Here is a 15,636-nt window from a genome sequence, read left to right as displayed (position 1 = left end):
GATTCCCGGCCAGTGCACATAGGAGAAGTGCCCATTTGCTTCTCCACCCCCCTTCCTTCCTCTCTGTCTCTCTCTTCCCCTCCCGCAGCCAAGGCTCCATTGGAGCAAAGATGGCCCGGGCGCTGGGGATGGCTCCTTGGCCTCTGCCCCAGGCGCTAGAGTGGCTCTGGTTGCGGCAGAGCGACGACCCGGAGGGGCAGAGCATCGCCCCCTGGTGGGCAGAGCGTCGCCCCTGGTGGGCGTGCCGGGTGGATCCCGGTCGAGCGCATGCGGGAGTCTGTCTGACTGTCTCTCCCAGTTTCCAGCTTCAGAAAAAAAAAAAAAGAATTAGAAAATGGGCCCGGGGAATAGAATGAAATTTGGGGGGCAATTACAAGAATTTATCACTAACAAATAGTGTACTTATAATCAGCATTTTCCACTTGAAAGGGGATATATAGTTTAAATGCCAATGTCAAGTTATTTCATTTAATTTCTTTAAACAAATCTATAAATACAGATTTTAACAAGGTACAGTTGTTATTTCCAAATTACAGATGAGTAAACTGGGACATACAGAAGTAATAATATGCCTAATTATTATTATATAACTGACAACTAATTAAGAGCTAGGAACCCAGTGAGTCTGATTCTGGAACTCAGAAACCTAGTGTTTAACTTCATATGTTTTATATCTTGTACATTTGGAAAAAACAAAATAAAAAAATATATATTTAATGCAGTAATTTCTTATTACACGTGTCTAGTTTTGGAGATAAGTCCTTTCATTTTATTTTTCCAGATAAAGGAAATATAAAATTAATATCAAAAAGAGTAAGCTTCTTCCTCTCAGAGAAATGTCACGAAGGGTAAAACTTGCCTTTAGAGTGATTTTATTTTCTGAAAGCTGCCATGCTATTGCGTCACCGGGCAATATCAAATCAATGTCAGCTCTGTTCAAACACCAGTTGTGCAAAGCGAGTCGGAGTAGCTGTAGCCTGGCAGACTCCACCACAGATTATTGCCCTACGTACCAAAGTGATAACTAGCCACCTACTCACGGTGCCTCAACCTTAGAGAAAAAACTAGAGAGAAGATACAAAACATCATTAGGGATCAATCACTTGATTTAACAAATAACTCAGGCACAGAGAGAATGTGTTACAATATGCCAATCATAGGGGTGTTCTTCATTCATTCATTCACTCACTCATTCAACAAATGTCTATGAAGTTCCTATGTGCTAAATGCTATGGCAAATGCCAGGAACACAGATAATAACACAGAGTACTGGCTGCGGAGGGACTTCCAGTCAAATGGGAGCCAAAATCATGTATTTTGATGTGCTTCTGGAGCCCAAACAAGGATAACTCTAATAATGGGACAGAATGGGGAGAGCTTTGGACTCACATAAACCTAAGTTCTAATTCTGCCTCTGCCTCTTGCAAGCTATTTAACTCATTCATTCTGTTTTCTCATCTAAAGAGTGAGGATACAAATACCCACTTCATAGGGTAGTTGTAAGTACTACATTCCATGTCCAATACCTCCGAGTTCTCTTTTCCACCCTTCTTCAAACTTCTCCATCACTCCATGTCCCCAGCCTACCAAGAAAAAAAATAGCTGGAGGAGTTGGGGAAAGTTTCATTCACTTAAGTGGTGACATGTGAGCTGGGGCTTGAAAGATGAGTAAAAGGTGACGCTGACAGGCAGAAGCAGTAGCAAGGACTTCCAGAAGTGGGGACAGTGTGTTCAAAAGTATGAAGGCCCTGAAGATAGTGGTCATGGGGAGCACGGGATGGTGAGTGGTTTAAAATATGGGCTGTATGAGGGCAGTAGTTGACTGATGCCGTGAGTGTCAAGATGGAAAATAAAGGTAGATATGATTGGTCAGCTGTCCACAGGTAATGCCGTTTCCAGACCAGAGAAACAAAAACCAGCCTCCCGGAACCTGGTATTGCTAAGTGTTGCATAGGAAGCACATTCCCCTCTCTGAGCCATATCAGGTATGGTGTGGGCTCTGTTCCCCCTTTTCACCTCCTGGATGGGATGAGAGTCTGGGCCTTGACATAGCAATCTCAGACCCTACAGTTGGGTCTTCTAACATCTTAATTCTAGGTTGATATTTTTATCTTGAGATCCAGTATCTAGTTGCTATGTCATGTGTGAAACTGAGATGATGAGTGATCTATTCAAGTACCTTTTTCCTTGCGTCAGTAAGAAATAGCCCATTTAGAGAGCATCCATTCAACTATAACCATAAGTCATGGTATTCCTCAGTTTCTCACAAAAATCAAACTCAAATTCAGAGAAAAGAAAATCATTTTACTGACATTAGAAGTTTATAAAGACTTGTGTAATTATAAAAAGATAATTACTTTATAATCATTGTTTTAAAAATCATAATTTTATAGTGAAGCATGCTATTTAAGGTTGGCTACACTGTGGGAAGAAAAAAAGTCATCAATCTTAATAAAGAAATGCTCAAAAGAAAAGAGAGGTAATATATGGAAAGGAGACATTGAATTTGAAGCCAGGAAACTTTCATGCTCTAGTCTGTCATTTATTGGCTCTGTGCCATTGGAGAAGTCACTTAACTCCTCTGAAACTCATTTTCTTGTCCCATTCAATAGGAAAAGTAATAATACCTACATAGTTGGCTTATTTCAGTATCAAGTAGCATAGTATATGTTAAGGTGCTTTATAACTGAAAGCCATTTTACTAATTATGGTAATAATTAGTAAATGGAAAGATAATCCATGTTACAAGTTATTATCAAAGAAAAAATATTATATAAAGCCTACTAAAATCACTGCTATAAAACTTTGTAATGATAATCCATAAACCAAGGAACTTCACACATATGGTGTTTGAATAATAACTGTGTTCTATTTCCTTCCTGAGGTATTTGTTTATCCTAAAATTAGTAATGGCTGTTCTGTAGCTCATTAGACCTTAAAGGTATTCCTCCAAAAAATGCTCATGATCAGAGAGAAATACTGCACATGCCCACTCGACTTAAAGAGCCTGATTAAAACCCGAGGAACCCCATAACATTTAATACAATGTTTTCCAAACATCTTGGCCCATAGAACTGTTTTCAAGTGTTAACTTTAGTTTAAAAATGTATATTTTAAGAATATTTTTAATATAAACTTCTTTTAAAATGAAAGCATCCACAACAAAATCAATAACCAATTCGAGGACCAGTGTTTTAATATGGCTGTTTTTAGATTGACAAAGCTCAATCAATTCAGCTTTGTCAAAATGGTAATAACTTCTAACTGCTGTGTAAGCTTTTCTCTCGATTGCAAACATATGTTCCTCCATTACTATGTGAGTCTGTAGTACTCTCTGAAAGTAAGTCAGGAAAAAAATGTGTTAAGAAACTGAGTCCCGCCAAGGATACATAGTTGGTAGGTAGTGCTTCTGAGGTTCAAACTGAAGCTATTTGCTCCAGAGCCAGAGAATGATCTGATGATGAATCAAAATGTGTTTCACATTGTGGTCCTGCATAGACAATCATGTTGCTAGCTAGGGCTGCTTTGCATTCTTTCAAATGCCAGTTTGAAACAAACTCTTGAAGATTGTTGGGTAGATTCACCATAGTCATTAATGGCTTAAGTTTTTTATTATAGTGCAGAAGATAATGGATTATTAATTGTCTCATACCACCCAGACATAGCTCTTCTAAACTCTACTGATGTACCTACAAAAGATGGTGAATTTGAACTTTGCTCAGCACTCCATTGCTTTCTGGATGAATTCAATTCATTTCACCTCATCCCACAACCTGTTAATAATTAATATTAACATCATATATAGATGAGTGACCATAGTTCTCTGGGAAATTAGTCAGTGAACCCGTTTTTGATCTTTTCTGTACTAGCTAAGATAGAGATACCAAGAACTGATTAAATGAGCAGTGCTTCAAAAAGTTGAGCCATTGTACAGTAAACTAGAATTTGTCTTACAATTGCATAGATTCCATCTTTATTAATGTTTTCTCTGGAAGGGCTTCTAGAAATTATGGTTTTATTTTTACTAAATTTCAGTTGGGACAGGAAGAAATACATATCTGTCCTGAGCTCTTACTAATCCTCTCCCAAGCCTATCAATTTTGACATTGTAGTAGCTTTATATAATCTTTATAAAAGATTCTTAATTAAACAAGAATTAAATGTAGAAGTGTGATAGTAGAAAGAGAAATTACTTTCAAAATGTTTAAAGGAACTTCAAAATTATTCTGATGTATTCTAATTTTACAAAATGGAAACATTATGACAAACTAAAGATATATACCGTGTTCAGTCATCGGGGATAATCAGCTTTCATAAAACAAATATTTCTTATATATTCCTTTTAATAATTAATTAATTTGTTTTTTAGGTTCCAAAATGGTAACTCCAGTGAAAATATTTGTTTCCTCATCCTTCCATTGAATTTGCATTGTCAAATGGTTTTAGTACAACTTGATGTGTGTATTAGTTGTGTTTTTAATGTTTCTATTATGCATTATCTGAATGGATTTTTGTTGTTGTTACCCTATTTCTTAAAATACTAAGATGCTGTTGGAATTTTAGTTAACAGGAAATGTAAAATGAGAGAATTCTAGGAATTCATTTTATGAACAAAGAGTGAGACCCTTCTGAAAAAGTTAAATTGAACATTTGAGAATTCAGAAAGTAATCTGTGTGCCTGGTGAGTTTGCTGCACTATGTATTCAGGTCTCCACAGGAGAACATTCCCCCCTAAACAATGACAAATGAGTACTAAGTAAACAGGGAATGTGAACGTATTTGTTACAAGGGCTTTCTTGGATCAAGACTTTAAGTTAACATAGAAAACGGTTTTAATATAAACATTTTTTCTTAAAATGGTAGGTAATACCTTTAATAAACAATTCAAATTGAAATGCATTTATTATATCCTGATTCCTTGTTCATATATAATGAGGTTTATGCTTATACTGGCTCCCAGGGAAAAAAAAATCATTCCTATAAAACCCCCTACCCATGCATGGTTAAGTGTTAGCAAGTTATACCCACTTCCCTCTTGCATAAGGTGACAGGTTTTTCATTTGTACTCTTCCCCATCAGCTTATTTTTTTTCCTTTCTGTTAAGTTTTGGTGTGATATCCTCAAACCCAGAGGAAGTGTAGCCACCTACCAGAAAGACTCCTTTACAGACTTCAAAATGAAGATCAACATGTATCCCCGCATAGAGGACAGATCCAATAAGTGCAACCTTGACTAATGAGGAAACGTCATCGTCCAAACAAAACAAAAAAACCCAGTCACACAAAGACCTTCCCTGTTTGGGGGGATTTAGGAAAGAGGAAGCATGAGCTCGCAGTTCTCAGGCTCCGCTCTGGGGGACGAGGACAAGTCAGCCGCACCTGGGAGGATGCTCCAGTCCGCATCTCAGGTTGCCGCCTGGCGATTGGTGGCTAGGCTGGAAGGGAGGGTCCGCAGGAAACGCGACACTGGGGATGCTGCCCCCTATCACATGATGGAAATTTCCACTCTTAGGCGAAAGAAAAGAAAGAAGGGTCTCTCAATCCAGCCTTTCCCGATACTTCCCCTGGATCCCAATACGGAGAGGGTAGAGAAAGAGGCGGGTGAGTGAAAGTTTTTGTATGTTCTGTTAGACTTAGAGGCTTGTCAGTGTGCAGACTGGTGGCTGCATCCCAGCCGGGATGGGTGCGTGTGTGTTCGCGCACGGGGAACGTGCACACGTGTGCAGCCTGTCTCCCAACCGTCCGGGACTTGGGTTAAGACCTGAGGCTCTTCGTAACTTGTTGACAGTCACAAATTCTTTATCTTATTATCCGAAGGATCCACACTTTGGGTGGGTTATTGCAGGCTAAGGACCGATTGAATAGAAATTAAGTAAACCAAGGCGCACGGAGGTGAAGAAGTCTTGCTGGGAGAATCCGAGTGACACCCTTGGCGAGGAGAGGCGGCTGTGCCGGGACAGCCCGTCCTGGGGGCGGGGAGGGGGCGGCGGGGCGCGGGGCGCCAGAGTTCCCTCCGCGCTGGATCCCGATCCGGCGGACCGTGCCGCCCCGTCCCCCTGGCCCACGGCCCGACCCGCTGCGGGAGCTGGCTCCGCGCCCCTCGGGTGGAGCTGGCCAGGTGTCACCCGAGCCGCGGGACCCGTGCCCGCGTCCTCAGGGCTGGGGCACTGGGTGCAGGACTTAAAATAGAGCCGTCGTCCTTGACAGCTGGGCCACGCGGGAGGCCAGCGGGGTTCTCGGGTGCGGTGGGGGTTCGGCTCAGGGGGTCCCGGGGGTCTCCGAGGGAGGGGGCCGGCCGGAGCAGCGCCGGGTGCCGGGTCCTCGGCTCGGGGCCGGGCGGGTGGGGAGACTGAGCCCTTCGTCGGTTCCGAGGGGGCGTCGCGCGTAGTCGGAGAGGAAGCGGCGTGGGCGCGGTGGCGAGCGCGACGGTGGGGAGCCTGTGGACGGAGAGGACTTCGGGGTGTGGAGAAGGAGATCAGCGAGGAGGGGAGGAGGCCAGAAAGATCCGAGTCCGGAGAAATCAGAGGGCGGAGTGGGAAGGACCTGGAGAAAGAATGAATGGAGCGCAGAGAGAAGGGCGCGCGGACGCAGGGAGCCCCCGGGAGGGTGAGCTGCAGCTCCCCGAGTCCGGAGGCCGAGGGCAGGGCGGGACCCACCGGGTGTTCACGGGGACAGCGCGCGGGGTGGGCTCTCCGCCCGTCCGAGGTGCAGGTGGGCGCCGGCGCGGATGGAGGCGCCGGGAGGGGGACCCGCGAGCCCCCCGTTCCTCTTGGCGCTTCAGCGGGAAGGTGGGGGGAAGAGGGTCCCTCTGTGCGCGCCGCGCCGGGACCGTGGGGCAGCTCGGCGAGCGGCTGACTCGGTCAGAGGAGAGGGGATGGACTGACCCCGGGGAACCCGGCCGGGAGACAGTGTCGCCGCGGTGCCGGGCACGTGCGGGGAAGGGGCGGCCAGGGGTCGGGAGCCTGGAGATCCTTGGCCGGGACCCGAGAACCCGGGCGCAGCCCTCCGCAGAGCCTTGCAGAAACTTGAAGCTAGTTTCCCCCGAGGAGGAGGGGTTGCCTTTTGCTGTCAGTTTCTCAGGGCAAAAGGTTCCTTTCTACCTGTCTCGGGGACCTTGGGTCCTCAGAAGGAGGGGAAGTGGCAGCTGTGTCCCTGGAGCTAAACGGACGGGTCAGGCCCTGCTCAAGGCTGTCCCCTCGCCTGTGCCCCTTTCCCGAAGGCTCGTGGACCTGCATTCTTTGTTGTCCACTTGCGAGAAGTGTAGCTTCTCACTTTTAATTAGGGGAAGGGGAGAGCGGCCAGGCTTTCACCAAGGACGGCCTGTTTTCCGATTTCCTGATTTCCGATTTTCATCGTGAGTTGCTTCCCCCGCGCACTGCAGACCATCATTATGACTGAAATGTCTTCTGTTGTAAAGCGAGCATCCCACACCTAGATCACCATTCCCAGTGCCGGGTAGCTGCGGTTGTAGCTTGGGCTTGTTTCTGCTTTGGTTACATTCTTCTGTAGACCTTAACTTTTGGGTGGTTGGAGTGGGGAAATTAGGCAATAGGTTGTCTCTCCCGCAAACAAATTTAAAAGAGTCAGTGAGGTTGGTGGACTCTCTCTCATTTGGAGCATAAGGAGAGAGAGAAAGAGAGGAGAGAGAGAGAGAGAGAGAGAGAGAGAGAGAGAGAGAGAGAGAGAGAAACTCAAATTTTAATAAATGAAGCTACAGAAAAATCTCTGTTCTTGGTAGAAGTTTAAAAGGACAGAGACACGGAATAAAACATCTGCTCTCCCCAAATTACTGAATACTGTATGTGTTCAGAGACAGGAAGCTTTTATTCAGCTGATTTTATCACAAACATCAAACAGCAGGAAGACTGGCATCAGGGGATAAATAACTTTCCAGGTTGCAGGGATAGGAAGTGAGCTCTTCTGCCAGAGTTTGCAGTGCTCTGGGCTCCAGGGAGGCTAGACTCTGCTAGACGAACAACCAGAGTGGCTCATATATATATGTATGATATTCTCTCTATATTATTGAGTGCTTCTTTTATGCTCACATTTACCCTCATAACAACCTTATGAGATGGCTTCCATTATAATACCTATTTTAAAGGCCAGGAAGTGGAGATACACAGTGTGGGGAACATAGAACATCTTTGAATGCTCTACTTGGACATTAATTATTCCTAAATGTAAATGAACAATTCTTTTTCATTTTGTGCTATCTCATGGGTAAAAGTGAGTAAGTGACTTCTTAAGGACCCAAAGCTGACTTCGTGGTCTGTTACAAACTAATCTTATCTTAAGAAAGCTAATGTCATAATCATTCAGCTAAAACTAAACCTTTGCAGCTCCAGGATTAAAGTCTTTTAAACAATAAACAATGGATACTTGAGAAATGCATAGTGCAACTGTGATTACTGGTCAGTTTATCAAATGCTGAAAGCAAGCATAATAAACATAGCAGCATGTGGACTCTGTTAAATTTTTTTTCTTCTTTTTTGTCATTGCCTTTGTTCATTTACATCAATGTTTTCAGGCACCTGCCCCCCCCCACATCCTTCATAATGACTTACTGATATTTTCTAACTATTTTAAAAAGCTTAAACTACTCTTTTTACTTTTTGCACATCTAATGCAATGATTTCTCTAAAAATCAAATATTTAATGGGGTTTAATGACTACGTATTTTAAAATGTATCAAAATAATAATACAGTTTTTAAAAAGGTGCTTCCATGTATCACTTGGAATCATCTCACAGGCCACTGCTGCCCTGAGGACATCTCGCAGGAAAGGTTAGGGGTGGAAGGCAGAGACCTAAGAAGGAAAGGAGGATTCTCTAAGTCAGACTTATACGTATGCAATTCACATTTAAGCTTCACACAGTACTCCATGCTCTGTGTGCTGGTTCTCTCCCTCTCACAGAGGAGGATATTGAAGCTCAGAGAAACTTAGGAAGGAGTCGTGGGTCATACAGCGTGTAAACCACAGTGCTGGCATCAGAACTATGCCCCTCTTATGTCAAAGTTCTTACTTCCAGTAAAGACAGCAGCAGTAAGAGAAAGACTACTAGGAGAAAAAGAAAACTTAAGGAAGGAAGAGGCTTAGAAAGGTGTTGCACAACAGAGTAGGATGTGAGAGGTGGGAGAATGGAAAAAATAAATCACTTTCATGTGACTGCTAATCTTCCTCTGGTCTTCCTTCCACGATTTTTATAATGACCTAATTTCATCCATTCATTCCACAAACAATCATTGAGTATCATTATCTTCCAAAAACTGCATTAAGGAGTTTCTTTTATCCCTCCTTCCCTAACACCTATCACAGTCCTGGGCAAATAGTAGGTACTCAAGAAATGTTTGTTAAATAAATGGATTAGTCTAGTTGGGGAAAGAACAAATAAACAGTTGCACTAACAGCATGTTAAGGGCCAGCAAGAAATCATATTTGAGTACTCTGCCACTGAATCTGGGTTAGAAAAGGGTCAGAGAACATTTAAAGACTAGATGATGCCTGAACTAGGTTTTGAACAGAAATAAAAGTTATCTGGGCAAAGAAAGGGGGAGAGGATTCTCAACAGAGAGACCAGTCTGAACAGAGGAAGGAGAGGGTGGTTGCCTTTCTCTTTCTAGTTCTTGGGAATATAGGAGTTCAGTACTGAAAAGTGGCGAATTCAAGGAAGGAGGCTGGAAGGGAGGGCTGGTCTAGGAGGTCATTACTCATTCTCTCTGCAAGCGTCCCATTGCTTTGTCCCTCCCAGGAAGTTCTGATGTGAACTGTGCTATAGGGAACAAAATAACAGAATATAGTATGTACTCATTTACTATGGTCAATAGGTTCTGCAACTTGAAGCAAAAGGACATATAAAAAAACCAGTTTTACTATAGGCTAGTTGATATAAACAAGAGTTCAATTCCTCCAAAATGACATTGAATGAAGACATTATTTGAGGACCTGCTGTACAGGAATTAGCAATACATTCTATTATTTCATCATTTTATTATGGCCCTATAGTAGAGCATGATAGTTATTCAGACTCCTTATAATATTAGTGTATTAAAAGCCATACTCGAATGGAAAGACTATATTTTGTTGTCCTCTGTATGAAAAAAGCAAGTTATTTTTCTTGTTCTTAGGGGGACATTCTATTTTAGCATAGATACAAGGTACACAATCATGAAAAAGCCTTCTAAACAAATGCTGAGCTGTGTTTTTCTTGGAGAATAACTGGAGGGAAAATTTCCCTCCTTATTTTTTAGTGACTTTAGTTTTTATCACAATGTATTATAGAGGAATCATGAAGTAAAAATGTATTTAAAAAAAATAAAGCGAGAAGAGGAATAGAATAGCAGTAAGGAATAATAGATATATGCTAATGCCAGTTAAGATTCTGGCTTTTGATAATAGACTTTGAAGACTTAACATTCAATGTTTCTTTTTTTTTTTAGGGACCTTCTATACCAATTTTTCATTCCAGCCTCAGAGGTCTGCATGCCTCATCATTTCCACATGTGTAAAATACTGTCAGTCTTATTGTTATTAGGGAGGGACTTCAAAGGGTAAATATGCAAATAATCCCAAACCTAATTTTAGTTAATAGATTAAATCCTCCACTCTTTAGCAGTATGTCCTTGATATTATATCCAGGTTTCTTAATCTTTCTGAGCTTTATATCTTCATCTAAAAAATCAGGATCATAATGGCATCTATGCCATGGGATCCTTAAAAGTATTAAATGACTCAACACGTGTAAACTGCTTAGACTGATGTCTGATACATAGTAAGCACTCAATATGTGATAGCTGTTATTATTCATGTTATTGCTTCTGCTACCCACAGCATTATTTGAAATGGTAACATATGTCCATGTGTTTTGATAATGTGTTTTCCTGTAACTGTCATAACTAAAATAAAGAAAACATAAGAAAGGAAATGAAAAAAGGACTACACAATACATATGTAGAACAGTCCAACTCAGAATAATGTCATTTCCTACATAATAAAATCGAAATGTTCCTTTATTTCCTGTTGCCTATTTGCCCCTATTGCTCTTGATAAGTCTACTGTGTATCCATCATTAAAATGAACATATCTCTAGTTTCCTTTTTGTCTTTTTGGTCACTGCTGTCACCCCAGTGCCTCATAGGGCACTACTATGCCTGGCATAAACAGACACTTGTGCATGTTTGTTGAATGAATGGAGGAAGAAAAACATATTTCATTATTTTCTCCCCTAACAGTACTTATTCTTCAACTAAACACCTTTTCATTGCATTGTTTAAGGCCTTTGCAAAGTGAATTTTTGCCTTGCTGATAGTCAATATAAATATTTTTAAATTAAATTATTCAGTGTGCATTGTTGCACAAGATTAAGTGAGTAGTCTTGGGTGTCAGGATGTATAGATACAAATCCTAGTATCATCATAAAGTTGGCTTTCCTGGATTCAGATTTTGGCTCTGTTGCTTGGACTTCCTGTGGTCAAACTTTGGCTCTTCCACATTCTATCTGAGTGACCTTATGCAAGTCACTGAACCTGGCTGCTTCATTCCTTTTATCTGTAAAATGAGGGAAATAGTTTCTATTTCACAAGGATTTTATGAGGATTAAATGAGTTACTTTATGTAAAGCATTTAGATTCATATTTGGTACTTTGTGAGTATTAGAGATGTTTGTTAAATTAAACACTTTTCTGGTTTTCCAATTAGATATCATAATGCTACCCGCCTTACAGAATTGGTTCAATGATACTGCATGACACATAATAAACACTCAAAAAAATGTTACTATTACTATTGCTATTATCGTAAACCTTTGTTTTTACTTTCTGCTATGAGGATTGGGGCCCTTTTGGATCCAATGACAGTCTTATTGATTCTGTCTTACCTTTCACGCTTAATTTTGTCTCCCTACCCTGTGTTTGTCCTGTCATTTTGCTTTGCGTCATTGGTAGCTTTTACATTGCATACTCCTCAGGACAAGGACTTTGCTCTTTGTTTTGGCATTATTTTATAACACCGGGTACATTCACGGTACTATAAAAATGTTAAAGAAAAAAAAGAAGAAGGATGTGCCGGACCGGAGGCTGCATTGGCCGATAGCTGGCCGGGCTGCCGTCCTGTTTGCAGTGTCGGTGCTCCCGCCAGCAGCATCCCTGCGGTGGCTCGTGGCTCGTGGCTCCTGGCCCTTGGGTGACACGCGTGTCCTGCACAGCTGCTGGGGTGTGCATGGGGCGCAGGGAGGACTACGGGAGGCCAACGCCTTGGGGACGCAGCACTACGCTCACAGGTTTGTCTGCTTTTGTTTGGCTTTGCTAGAGAGGCCCGGTGAGGGGATGACCCTGAACGGAAAGCAGCAGAGAATGAGAAAGGAGGGACGAGGGAGGGAGTCCTTAAGGAGACTGTGGGCCTTTTCTGCTTTAAGAAACATTTTGTGCATCGCTATGCAGGTTATGGTCTCATTTTCTGGTGTGTTTCCACATGGGAGGAATGTGGTGTATGGATGCGAGCGGTCCTGTAAAGTCTATGACCAGACTGACCTTGATTGATAAGTGATCTACCTAGAAGGGTTTGTGTTTCAAGCCTCATTTTGTGAATGCCTGGAAAGCAATCAAATGGTTCAGAGCATTACATAAATGGGGTGATTATAGTCCTGAGAACACATGTCATCATTATTTTATTACTTGTTGTCTTTTGAAGCAATTTTTTAGGAAGCACACTTAAAAAATATATCTGACACATTTTAACATGTGTTGCTATGCTATATTTACACTTGCTATACAGAGGAGTCCATGCTGTTGGTTGACATATGCATTTAACCTTTTTATTTTGAAGCAATTAGAGACTCACAGGAAGTTGCAAAGGTAACAGAGAGGCTCCAAATACCTTTCACCCAATTTCTTCTAACGATTACTAGGACAAAATTCTCTTGCAGTAGCGACACCAGGAAACTGACCCTGGTACGATATGTATGTAGAGCTTCTATGTCATTTTATCACATACAGGGATTTGTGTATCCACCAACACAACCAAGACACAGAACTACCACCACAGGGGTCTCCCTCAGGTCCCTCCCTGAGTCACAACCATCTCCCTCTCCCTTCAAAGACAAAAAGATGTTCTCCATCTCTATATTTTTCATCATTTTGAAAATGTTTCAAAAATAGGACCATACTGTATGTAATCTTTTTGAGATGTTTTTTCCTCCATTAAGCATAATGGTTTTGAGAATCATTCAAGTTGTATCAGTAGTTGTTGTTGATTTTTTTGTCAAGTAGTATCCCAGTTGCTTGACTATATTTAATGGCATTTTTTTTCTTTCTCCATTGATATACTTATTCAGAACTTCAGTTGAATTAAAGAGGTGCTGAGGCCACTTGGTGAGGTAAAAAGTGTAAGGACAAAGTTTGAATATGTTTTTTCTCTTCAAAATGACAATTAGTGTGTGAAAGTGCAAAACGATGTATAAACTACATCTTCATTTGAAACAGAGGCTACTGGGGAATCGGAAAGAAGGGACAGAATACGGCAGAGATAGGACGGATTTAGACAATAAGGTGTATAATCTGGCACCTTTAAAATTTTCTACACTCATATGATAATCTGTTTTGTGATTTTACCTTTAGTCAAGACAACTCAGATTTTTTTGAAACTAATAAATACAATGCTTCTGCTATGGGAAATTCCCTGTCAGTCTACGTTCAGTCACAGAGATGAGAAGTCAGGGACAGAAGCAGGAAACGACAAGTGTCTATTCACTTTGACACAGGTCACAGAGAGTCAAAACAGCATCTTTAGCCCCAGGGCATCTATCACGGGTCCAGAGAGTGTCAGTGTTGTACTTTTCTGTCCTTTCAACCCACCTGCTGGTGGTAGAAGCCTCTCCCAGAGGTGGCTTAAGTCAGGTTTTAAAATGACAATGGTATTCTTTACCTGAATTCTCACAAGCGTGGGGAACCTGGACATTGGTGGCCATAACCCGCTAAGGGAAGTGCATCACTTGTGAACAGTACTTAGAACAGTCAGGTGCGACGCCTCCCTTCAGCCAGCTCCCACTGGAGAGCACTCCCCTCTCCCAAGCAGAGGAGAGAACAAAATAGCCACTGCTCTCTGCAAATACCCCTCTGAGTCTTTAGAATATCACATTTGGGGCTTTCAAAGACATATTGTCAGTACACGAAAAAGCACAAGCTGTCAGTCTGGAGCCCTGACCAGACCCAGATCTAAACTGAAGGCACTGCCTTAAGTTTTTGTTTTAGTCATTTCTGTTATCCAAAAAATAGAGCAGGTAGGGGATACTGGTCTGAAGCCTGAATGTGCAAAGAACTGACATAATCGAAATAATTTATATCTCCTTTGATGGGCAAACTTGTTTTTCTGAATCTTTTGACATGGGATAAAATGTGCTGTTTTAATGATTTATTTTAGTTTGTGCAAATATCAGACACCTCACATCACTTTGCAGGCTGCTCTTCTGGCTCCTACCTCCTTGTGTGTGGATGGTGAGGTACCACAGCATGTGGTGGGGCAGATACCTCAGCCCGTAATCTTGAGGGATTGCACATTTCACTGTAAATCAGGAGACTGAACAAAAGGTCCACTGATTTCTGTTTACTTCTCTGACATTATACTGTTTACTTATTTGACTAATGATGACAGTCACTAGCGGGGTGTGATAGGAAATGTAAACATATGGACTATGGCTCCCAACATTGTAGGCATTGTTTTTTTAAGGGATGATGGGAAGGTTGGTTTGCTGCTTGAACTTTATCTTTAAAGAGAATAGAGTTTTATTTGAAAAAAAAAAGTATACTAGAAATGCCTCATGTATTATATCAATGGTGACAAAGATCAAGTACCAGCTTTACTTCCAAACCATTGTGTAATACTATAGCAGTATTTACACTAGAAAGAATGAAACCAAACACAATTGCTTTACATTATTATTTTTAAAATTTTTCCTAAATGAGAAGTGGGGGAGAGGGGAGGCAGGCAGACAGACTCCTGCATGCGTCTGACCGAAATCCACCCGGCATGCCCACCAGGGGGTGATGCTCAGCCCCTCTGGGGTGTTGCTCTGCTGCAATTGGAGCCATTCTAGCACCTGAGGCAGAGACCATGGAGCCATCCTCAGCACCCGGCTCAACTTCTGATCCTGTTTCTCCTGCCTGGTACCCTCTTCTCTCTTCCTCCATAAAGCCTGCTATATTTGCCCCAGCTCTCATGCTGAGCTCTCCAGTTCACTTCTGTATGTCTTGAAGATGATGATCCTGTTAGGAATAATGTCCAACATAAAGTAGGTTCTCAGTGGTGATGGAATATCATTAGAAGCTGGGCTCTGCAGTCAGATATGGGGTGTGAGTCCTGGCTCAGCCATTTGTTCACTAGCTTTGGTCTCCAGGTAAGTTACTCAGTCTTTTTGAGTATTATTTAGTTGCCTCACATGTAAAATTGGAACAATAATAATACCTACCTGAAAGGTGAGAATATTACTGAATTGTTGCATGTGCAGTGCTGGGCACAGTGTGGGCTATCATGAATGCGATTATTACTAATGAGAACTTCAAAAAATGAGATTTATGACTTTACAAAATTAACAGAATTATGGTCTGAGTGGAGAGTGCAGACCACAAAACTTGATTGTCTAGGCTT

At 41.9% G+C, this 15,636-nt stretch overlaps 2 protein-coding genes across 5 annotated transcripts in view; one reads left to right on the top strand and one right to left on the bottom strand.

The window, feature by feature from the left end:
• Positions 1 to 5,845: 5,845 nt before the first annotated feature.
• Positions 5,846 to 12,215, bottom strand: LOC136391599 (basic proline-rich protein-like). The gene is made up of 2 exons (XM_066363360.1): positions 12,066 to 12,215; positions 5,846 to 6,850 (listed from the first exon to the last, which is right to left on the bottom strand). The coding sequence occupies exons 1-2, from the start codon at positions 12,213 to 12,215 to the stop codon at positions 5,846 to 5,848; spliced, it is 1,155 nt and encodes a 384-aa protein (XP_066219457.1).
• SLC38A4 (solute carrier family 38 member 4) overlaps positions 12,101 to 15,636 on the top strand; it is a 62,843-nt gene continuing 59,307 nt past the window's right edge. For all 4 annotated transcript variants that reach the window (XM_066369030.1, XM_066369034.1, XM_066369031.1 and 1 more), the window contains exon 1: positions 12,101 to 12,274. The gene's annotated coding sequence lies outside the window, so the exon portion shown is untranslated. The remainder of the gene's footprint in view (positions 12,275 to 15,636) is intronic.

The sequence above is a fragment of the Saccopteryx leptura genome, chromosome 2 (genome assembly GCF_036850995.1).
Source record: "Saccopteryx leptura isolate mSacLep1 chromosome 2, mSacLep1_pri_phased_curated, whole genome shotgun sequence".
NCBI classification, from domain to species: domain Eukaryota; kingdom Metazoa; phylum Chordata; class Mammalia; order Chiroptera; family Emballonuridae; genus Saccopteryx; species Saccopteryx leptura.
Note: the sequence above shows the minus strand (reverse complement) of the source record. Positions and strands in the feature narration are given on the sequence as shown.